General features: G+C 30.9%; 1 protein-coding gene across 1 annotated transcript in view; it reads right to left on the reverse strand.

Moving 5' to 3' along the window:
- The window catches only part of LOC106467558 (synaptic vesicle membrane protein VAT-1 homolog-like), a 21205-nt gene that overhangs the window by 9388 nt on the left and 1391 nt on the right, over positions 1 to 10426 (reverse strand). The window contains exons 2-5 of the mRNA XM_013927919.2: positions 4443 to 4572; positions 2301 to 2516; positions 1365 to 1507; positions 266 to 369 (exon numbers count right to left, since the gene is read on the reverse strand). Of these exons, the coding sequence (XP_013783373.1) occupies positions 266 to 369; positions 1365 to 1507; positions 2301 to 2516; positions 4443 to 4572 (593 nt within the window). The remainder of the gene's footprint in view (positions 1 to 265; positions 370 to 1364; positions 1508 to 2300; positions 2517 to 4442; positions 4573 to 10426) is intronic.

Here is a 10426-nt window from a genome sequence, read left to right on the forward strand (position 1 = left end):
TTAAATTGACGAGATGATTCTCACGAACTTCACGAAGCAAAAGGAAGATCTACTAGATATTAATTAAATTATAAATATATCAATTCATGTGAATATGACTGAAAAATTATTTTTTCTGAAAAGGTGGTGTCTATTTACTTGTGACCAAGCTGTGTATTTCACTGACTAATACAGAAATACTTAAAAATTGCAAGTAATTATTCTTATATTAAATTATTAACAAAAAACTTAACATTTTACTCCAAACAAAACAATTTAGCCTTACCGTATAAAATGTAGTGTCCAAGAGGTTTTATAAGGCTGTAGCCTTTATTAGCATCATCTCCATACAAACAGTCCAATACAATATCTACACCCTCAGAAGATATTCTAGAGCAAGGTGAATGGAGAAATTTGCCTTATAATGTATCACATTTTATAATAAAAGATAGTTAAACAAAAGAATTCCAACACTTAAAGTACAAAACCTAGTGATATAAGCATAGTAAAAAAAACTTAAATTTTATAAAGAGAAGTAAGGATCAATACATATGTAACCTTTGAAATAGTTATTGTTAATATTCAGACATTTTAAAGGTGGTTTTAGACTGGCAATTTTTATGGACGCCATTTTGTTTCATCATATTACTTACTATTAAGTACTATCATACTTAGTGATGTACAAGACATGAAATAATTCAGAAAAAATCGCAAATTGACATCGTAAAACTTGTACTTTCTCTCACCATTGTTTATACATGAATTACGTAATTATTTAGAATTATATTCTAAAAATATTATCGATATTTAAAGTTACGTTATAATTTATTTTAGATCAAGTTCTGTTTAGTATACAACAAACTAAGTAAATCACTGATATATATACACACACACACACACACAGACTTTTAATCAATCTTATTTACCACCTAACAAAGATCAGCAGCATTATGAATCACATGATCTACAGATCCTTTATACTTGAAACAAGTTCAAAATACCCTAACAGATGTTGGGTGCATGCATGGTTGATTTACATTGTTTTATTTCACTTCAAAACAACGACTCTTTGGTATTGATTTCATCTATTTTCTCAAAGCAAGCCACAACTGGTAGTTTAGTGCTGTAAAGATTGGACTAAACATTTTGAAGTGTTGCAATAAAATATAATTTTTATTAATTTAAGCAGAATTCTTTATTACTTTGTTTATGTAGTTCTGGTAGTTTTTTTTTCCTTGTTCTGAGATTATCAAAATTTACTAAAAGTTGTTTGCAATTTCCCAGTACAATCCTTACAACTAATGCCTTTTATTTTTAACCAATAGTGACATATCCTTTAAAAATTTAATTACTTTTAACAAATAACTTGCATGCCTTCCACATACTTTTTAATTTCATGCACATAGTCCACACTATGGTCCAACAGATGAGTAAATGATTCTTTGATTGAGTCATGTTTATGCTTTGAAGCTGTTCCAATAAGAGTGACTTCAGGCACAGTTTTGCAAAGTTGGGAGACAGCATGGCCCTAAGGTTCACAACATTTAATTAGAAACTGAATGAATGTGGTAACTATTAGAATAACCTGTAATAAAGTCAAAACACACCAGTTTACAGATGCAATAATTTCAAAATTAAATAACATGTTATTCATACTATTGACAAACATAATTAAATGTACAAATAGTTATCAGAATCAAAGTACTTGAGGCTGAAATATTTTGGAAAGTTATCTTATATTAAACAAATTTGAGGGGGGGGGGGAGTACATCTGATAAATAATAGTTACCGAACTCCTTTTCTTTCATAAATTCTAAAGCTAATTTGAGTTATCTACTTTTGTAGTGTTGTGTTTTGGATTACATGCTTATGTATTTTCTATTTTCATTTTATTGCACCTTATTCCAGCGTGTTCATACATGAAGACAAATTCATTAGTTCTCACAATTGTCAGTCATTTGTTTGATTTTTTTTTTCTTTCTCTAAAAAGAGAAAAACCAAAGACAATCCATTATTAACAACAGAAAGAAGCTATTAATGTAGAATAAAGCAGTTGTATACCTTCTAATGGAGTTTATTTTTTTAAAAATTGATATGAAAGAGGAAGTTCTTAGAGTTTGAATCTTTTTTCACCCATGGTTTGAAAATTTCAGGATGTACAGCAATGTCTAGCATAAATACAGTTTGTAAAATAATTACAAAACTATTCTACATAGTCTACCTTTAACTGTAATTAGTGTACAAAAAACAGGAATATTAAATTTTAATTTTACTGTTTATTGATTAAAAACAAGAGATGAAAAGCAATTGACTAAACTCACCACACCACCACCTGCTGAATGAACAAGAACACTTTGACCACTTCGTAGGTTACCAACATCAAACAGGATTATATAAGCAACTACATAGTTCATCAACATCGCAGCAGCATCTTGAAATTCCATCCCTGGGGGCAGTGGATACACGTATTTTGCAGGAACAGATGTCAATTCTGCCCATGCCTTGTATTCAGTCAAAGCAGCTACTCTGTCTCCTACCTTAAAAATTATAGATGCATATTGAAAGATTCTATACAGTTTGTATTATATAAGAAAAACATTACACAATAGGCTGCAAAATAAGTCAAAATAGATTAGTTGTTTATGCTTCATTAATAAAAAACAATAACTGAAATGATTTAGGGATCTTCAGCATTTCAGAGCAACTTAGGTTAATTGAATTTACTCATAATTCAGTGTATTCACTGCATCTAAGTAGATAGTTGGTAGAAAACAACAAGGTTATGACCAAAAGCAATCTACCTAAAGGCCAAATATTCTCTGAAATCAATAAAAGTTTTTACACAAATTTAAAAGAAAAACCTATTATAATATACAACATCAAGCACACTATTCTAGAAATTGGAATCTAAACCTAAGAATAAATACAAATATGTATACAGAGTTTGTATTTGTTCTTCAAATAAAGATCAATGAACCACAATTCCCCTTAATAGTTGAAAAACCTAAACTTCAGTACAAGTCTTTTCAAAAACCAAGAAATAAACCTAAAACCATACTTTTCTTTGGCTGTGTTTAGAGTTTTAACTGTTAGGGTAGCTTGCCTGTTAATTTAGTGTGTATTAATAGCTTTTACTTCTTTAAACATTTTTAGAATGTTTACTTGGAGGTTAGATGATCCACCTACACTGCTAAAAACAATTAAATGATAAATGAAACTTAGAATAACTAATAAAAAACTTGAAACAATGATAAATAATCAAATTTAAATCTTATGCCAATTAGGCAACACATGATCCATTAAGTAAGCTCAAATGCAAATGATTAGTCATAAAAAAAAACATTAAGTAGATGTAGTTTTACATCTTTACAGCTCTTGAAATATTGCTTAACTATAGAGTATGAACACCACAAACAGAAAGGGATGCCTGAACCAATGTTCCATTCTTAAAATCAATTTTCATAAGGTTGACTTATTTTCAAACACTCCTGAAATAATTTGTTTTGGGATGTCTTTCGTGTCTGGAGTCACTTGATATAATGCAATACATCTCTCAAGAGTATCCTGTATGTGCTCAAAATGGTACCACTGAGTCCATCCTACAAGCTGTATGCTACCATATGCTAGTGTAATTAGTCCTGACTTCAGCCTGGATGATAATGCCCACCACAAATGTGCTGAACCAGTCAACACATTCTTTGAACAAAATGTTTACCAAATTAAATGACCTTCATCCTCCTCAGTATCACCACAAGAAACAGATTTGTAAATTCAATACTTTCGAACTTAATTCCAGTTTCTCTCAGGCTGTTATGTGGCTGTAAGGTGAAATGTGACTATTCTGCCAAAAAATACTGATCCACATGTTAGTTTATACGATGTGTTTTTTTGTACCATTTGAAGAGAACTGTTTTGTGCTTTGATATAACCAGAATGCATCTTATATTTGGCATACTGGCTGGTCCTGTGAAGTGCTTTAAACCATCTGTATATTGACAGCATCAAGTTGTGGATGCAAACTTCTGAATCGATCTTGGAGCTTACATACTATGACTGTAACATGTCAGAATTTACATTTACGAGCAGTGGTTATCTGCTTGTCTAGGTGTTCAAGCAGTTTCCCATTCTGCCAAGAAACTAGAATGTGCATGCACGTGTTGAATGACCACATGTTTATATTTCAAGTCACTTTACTTCCAACTTATATAAGTGACCTATATTTTATATTTAGTGATTTTTCCTTACCATATCTACAATATTACATATTCACATTATCCAATGAATAGTGTAGGTTTGAATATGATACACTGGTCAGTGGAAAGGTGATCCTGAATTGCCTTATTGAACTTAACACCTTGATCTTTATACCATTAAATATTCCAAGAAAATTAATAACTTTCCTTAAAGCTTTCAAAAATGATTGTGAACCAGTATTTGCAAAATACTATGCTCCATGTGCATACCTTGAAATCTGAAACTCCTTCTCCAACACCTTCTACCTCTCCAGCACATTCAAATCCTAAAATAAATGGAGTTTTTGGAGGGCTGTCAATCACACCTTGTCGAACCATGACATCCAAGAAGTTCAGTCCACTGGAAATGTTATAAAATTAGAATTAAGCAACTCAACTTTCAAATAGGACTTCAATTTTTGATTTTTTTTTTTAAATACATGGTCATGAGAAATAAAGTTATTCATTGCTTTACACAAATTGAAGAAAATAAAATATGCTTGTTATATTAACCATAAACCAGTTTTCTTTCTATAGCTATAAAAATAAAAAAGTTGGTATACTTTAAAAACTTAACATTTTTGTGTACAATGTATTTCATTTAGTATTTAAACTGCCTTATATACATATGAATCAGACACCCATATCTTTGAAAGAAAAACACCACACATACATTACATATATAGTTATTACAAAGAAGGTTTTTGTTCATGTAATTCATAACATATATACTAAAAAATTTTGCATCCCATCTAATGAAAGTTGCATTAAAATACTTCAATACCTTTTGTCTGCACAAGATAAATGGAATCTTGCCATTTCGCATAAATAAAAACTACCATTTAAACATGACTATACAACTCCTTGCCCTTTTGTCTAGAATATGATAGTTGTTAAAAGTGAGGTCACTAAGCAGTACATTAGTAAGGATTTACACTTTGTCATGTGCCCTAAAATAATGCTAGTGATTCATTTTCTTTTAAGTCACTTTGATTTTCATTAATGTTGTTACAATTCAATGAAAAGGCATGGAATATATTGTTCCCCAATATTAAGAAATGCCAACCTCATGTTTTAAGTGTTTGCATGCATGCATGAAGCACTTGCATATTGTCCATGAAATTATCTAATATTGTTGTTAAGTTAATCACATTCAAACAACTAACATAAATAAAGAAACTTTTACTGAAAATAAGGTATACCTGTCAGATATTGATTTCAACCAAATAGAATATTAGGAAAAACTTATTTAATTTGACCTAATGCCATTTTGAAAGATCAGGTCCTAAGTTACTAATAAATTTGTAAGTATCTGCATGTTTTTTTTTTATTTTTTTTATTTATATATATATATATATATACACACACACACAATTTATAGCTGATGTGATCACTAATGCAGTCATTAAAATAAAGTATCAAAAATTTTTTTTCTATAAATACTAGTCAGGTTGGACTCTGATATATAAAATAGATCAACATCTAAATTAAATTCTACAACAATAAAAAGTTCATATTCTTTAAAAATAGTATGAACACAATTTTAGACACTTCACAACATAAAAAATACCAAAAAAATATGAATTTCTTTAAGCCATAACTAGCTAAAATTTAAGTATTTTATAAGTTTGTTCCAAGGGTCATGCAATTGAGTTAAGTATTTCTGTTCTTACTGACACCCTCCAGGTGTGGAAACAATTAAGATGCACATTATTACATCCTTCTTCCATTTTTATGCATCTTGTGAATACAGAACAAGTTTTTTTCCTTGTATACTTGATTTATTTTGAATCAAGAAAATTTCTGAGGTTTACTAATTACTTAACCATTAACAATTGTGTAATACTTATATACACCTCAAATGTATACTATCTCTTATCCTGTTGTATGATTTTGTTTTTGCATATTATACATAAAATTTTTTTTTCAACATTTGAGTTTTTCAAAAATAGATTAAATGACTTAAGAAAAAGCTTTGATAATCTAGCTCAAAATGTTAAGAAAGCCGTGACAGATTATCTTCATTCATGAGTAATACAGTAGAGTACAAATTATTTTAATACTAGATGTACTTATGTGGGATCCCCAATTGTTTTTTTTTTTATTCTATTATTATTATTATTTTTTTTTTTTAAGAGTAAATAAAACTAAAATTAAGAGTAACAAACATTTATATTTCTTGTTTTTGCAGTTCATGTCATGCTGTGTTGTAGCCTACAGAGTGCACAATTCTTTGCATGCCCATGTTTTACTGAATTCACAAAAGTGACTATCGCAACATTAAGCATCCCTTATGTGATGTCACTTTAGTGTCTACTGACTGACTTTACAGACAACACATTACTGCACAGTGGTTAAAACAGGCGACTTCTCCAGGCGGCCTTTGGCCCACCTGCAGGGAAATCAGGTTTGGATAGGATCATTATATGGGAGAGAATAGGTCAATATTAATTATTTTTATGTCTTGATTGGAAAATGAAGTTGATGAGGAAGAAGTCTTGGCAAGCAATTACAAAACCCTTAAAGCTCCCTAGAGAACAAAGCTAGTAATAAGGTAAACTTATTTAAGTTTTATACTGAAAGATAGTGAGCAAGTTGAAGGAGGCTATTGATTCACTCTTAAAGTACTAACTATTTAGAACTCATTTGGAGTAGTGTTCAGTTTTGATCACCTTAAAGAAAATGTTGAGTTGAAGAGGAGTCAGATAATTGCTAAATTAACTTTAGATTTGGAGGAGATTAACAACTTAATATAAGGGGATAGGATATTTTTACTGGAAAGGAGAGTGGCCCAGAGGTTTAAGATTGTTAGGAAGTTAGATTCCACAATAACTCCAGATGACAATTATAAATTTTGTAAGCAATAAAACTATTGGACAAGTTTAAAATACGGAAAACTGTTAACTCCAGTTGAGAGTGTTGCTTTCTAATAACGTGGAATAGTTTGTCTAGATGTGGTAGAAGATACAAAAGGAGTTTGGAATATGGTAGTAACAAATAAGACAGCCCAAAATAGAGTAAAAGGCTCCTGTTATCCCTTGGAAATAAAAATAATAAGCAAGGTCATAGAAGGCAATTCAACTCATTGAGGTCACTCCACATTTGAAGTATAAAAAACACCAATACAAATAAATTTTGCAAGATATATCCACAGGTATTGAACAAGTATCTGAATAAAATTTAATTTGCAAAACTAACCATATCTGTCAAACCATTACAGAAGTGTATAACACATCCATGTTCAGTAACATTTTTACCAAAGAGATGTCTCTGCATTATAAAATTAATTCCAGATCTTTACTTTCAATGCTATTGACCTTCTATTTGCCAGTTTTAAGAGGGTACTGATTGTTTGGACATGTGACAACCTCTTCTCATTACTGCGAGCTCTGGATTCTATGAAGTAGGTTCTGCTAGGTATCGACTGAATTCTGAGCAGAGAGCTTCAATTGATACATCTTCCACAAGGGAAACATTTCCTTGTAGTTTTCAAACTCATGAGTTTGAGTTGACTTGGAAAGGATCCACCACTCTTATTTGCAATGACAGCCTCTTCACATTGGTAGACATTCCATTCAATTTTTCTTTTTCCACTTTTCACTCAAGAGCTACACAGAATTCATTAAAGAATTGCCTTACATATGCAGCATCTTTAGGTGACAGCATTACTAAAATTACACTACACTTTTCTGTTGGTACAACCTGTGTTCTGTTCCAAGCAAGTAGAAAGCTTGACTTCCATAATGTGGTACATTGTGTAGCATAGCTCCATCTATCTTCAGCTCTTCTTGCAGAGTTAAAACACAAGCTTCTCATACTCTTTGTTGCTGTTGGTGAATGACTTCTTTAATATCATATTTTATTCAAGGCATTCCCCCTCTTCAAGAGAGCCATCAATCAAGCACACACATCCATAAAATATGCAGACTATAAAAAAACACCAACAACCATTATCTAGTTGGAACAACAGCAGGGGGCTTCATTAGATTTTCAATTCCAAGTTTAGCACATTCTTCATTGTACAGTCTAATTTATAGGCATATTTAAACAAGGCACCAAATTTAATAACCACTTTTCTAGCATATGACATTGCAAATCCGTTAAGGGCAGTTCAACAGAAATTAATTAAATGTGCCATATGTTGTTTAACTTGCAGCAGTTTGCCAGTACCTTCATCAACACATGTTTACTATTTTTTGCATGTACTGTGCAGAATCAAATACAATGGCAACAACATAAGGTTACATCTCATTGCTGTTGATTTGGGAAGCACCAAAGTAATGCAGACACTGTTTGAGACAGCAATATTGGAAACGTATACTAATGCAACTTCATGATCCCCTTAATTATAATTTATCTTTTACTTGCTTTTTGATTTCTGTTTCAGGTTTTTGGAAGAATCCAGGCAAGTACTTTTCTTGCAAAGTAGCCTTATTTTAATAGCTAGACAACATTTCTTCACAAATTCTTCTAAAACTCCATCAGCCACAAGTAAACTCAAACCACCTTTGAAAAGTGCTTCAACAAATTAGTGAATTGCTCCTCAACCTTCTGTCTACTTCTGTTTCCAATAAAGTTGGCTGCACTATTGTAGAACTCCTTAATGTTTCAGCCTCTTGTTTTATAGAAATATGATGTGCACTATGAAGGAGTTCATTTATCCCATCATGATTTCTTTGATCTGTCAATTGATATTTTTAATGCATAGCATTTGCATACAACAGCTGCTTCTTTAGGCCCTACAAAAAAATAATAATTTGAAATCAGGATATTCTTTTACCAAGTCAACAGGTACTTTGCATTTTCTGCCCATTATTGAAGAATTTTATTTGAGGAAATAATTCGGAAATCAAATAAAATAGTTTGTGAATGCCAATTGACCCTTTATCTACTGCACTGCTACACTGTACATGAACAAGTGTCTACATTTCTTTCCTTTCTCTCAGTATCTTCAGCATCCCTGTGCTTTTCTCTATTCACTATTGTTTCCTCTTTTATTTGTCTATTCCAATCCAATTTATTATTTTGTAGTAGAGTTGTGGATATTAACTTCATGACAGAACACAGGAAATTGAAACTTATGTTTTTCATTCTATGCCATTTTACAAGCAAAAAAAGATTGACTATGGCATCTGGAAACACTGGCAACTGGGAAGAGAAACAAAAACAAAGCTATAGTGCTCTAGTAATTATAAAATCAAAATAAGAATAGACATTTTCTTAACAGGTAAGTAAGTTTACCTTCATTGACTCCAGCTCTTTGGTGTTGCACTTGAATCACAGAAACTGTTTATTAACATATAATCTGATTTTTTTCGGTAGTTTTTCAAGTTTAATCCAAATTTAGAAAAAAGTACTTGGGAAGACGGCAGAATTGGGTAAACCCAAAAATCAGAACCCCTAGTTATTTTACATGAATAGGTTAAGTTGTATAAAACTTCTCTTGAGAAAAGGGTGATTGTGTTAAAGTTTATAATATTATCCAAAGGGATTGATGGGATAAAGCCAATAAAATAAGCATGTAAATTTTTAAATTTCTCAAGGGTGAATATGCAAAAACAACTTTGAAGGACCAAATGGTCTCTTGTCCATATGTCACATTAAATCTATAATGAACAGGTACATACCACCATTTACCATCTGTGCAGTAATAATAACTAATGGTATTCCACCCTCTCTTCTTAAATCTTGAAAATAATCTAACTTAATAATCCCATGCTCATTAATATTAAGAGGAATTAACCTAAGTATATTGTTGTCTCACTAATCAGAAACCAATTACTTTTACATTTCATATATGTTTATAACAGGTTTGTCTCAAAGACATGGTTAGAAACTGTTTTAATATTTGATGATCGATGACATTAAACTGGAGTTATGTTAACATTTACTACCATGTTGCAATTTGTGCTACCAGACGTAGAAGTTGCATTTCAAATGCCATAATTGTGTATTAGCATAACACTTATTTTGTAATGAATAAGGATTTAAAAGAGTTATATAGCCAAGGGAGATTACATAATATGAACCTTTTTTGCTTTCATTTAAGAAATAACCCATTTTAAATGCTAGAAGGAGCAATTTCAGTGGTTCAACTGTAGAGTTTGAAATACAAGAGTTCTTACACTTTTAACCATTTGTACACTTTGATAAGTTATCTACTTTTTTTTTTTATTTTTTTTAGTTTAACTCACAAACAAAAACTTAACTTCATA

This window comes from Limulus polyphemus, unplaced genomic scaffold (genome assembly GCF_000517525.1).
Source record: "Limulus polyphemus unplaced genomic scaffold, Limulus_polyphemus-2.1.2 Scaffold2660, whole genome shotgun sequence".
NCBI lineage: Eukaryota > Metazoa > Arthropoda > Merostomata > Xiphosura > Limulidae > Limulus > Limulus polyphemus.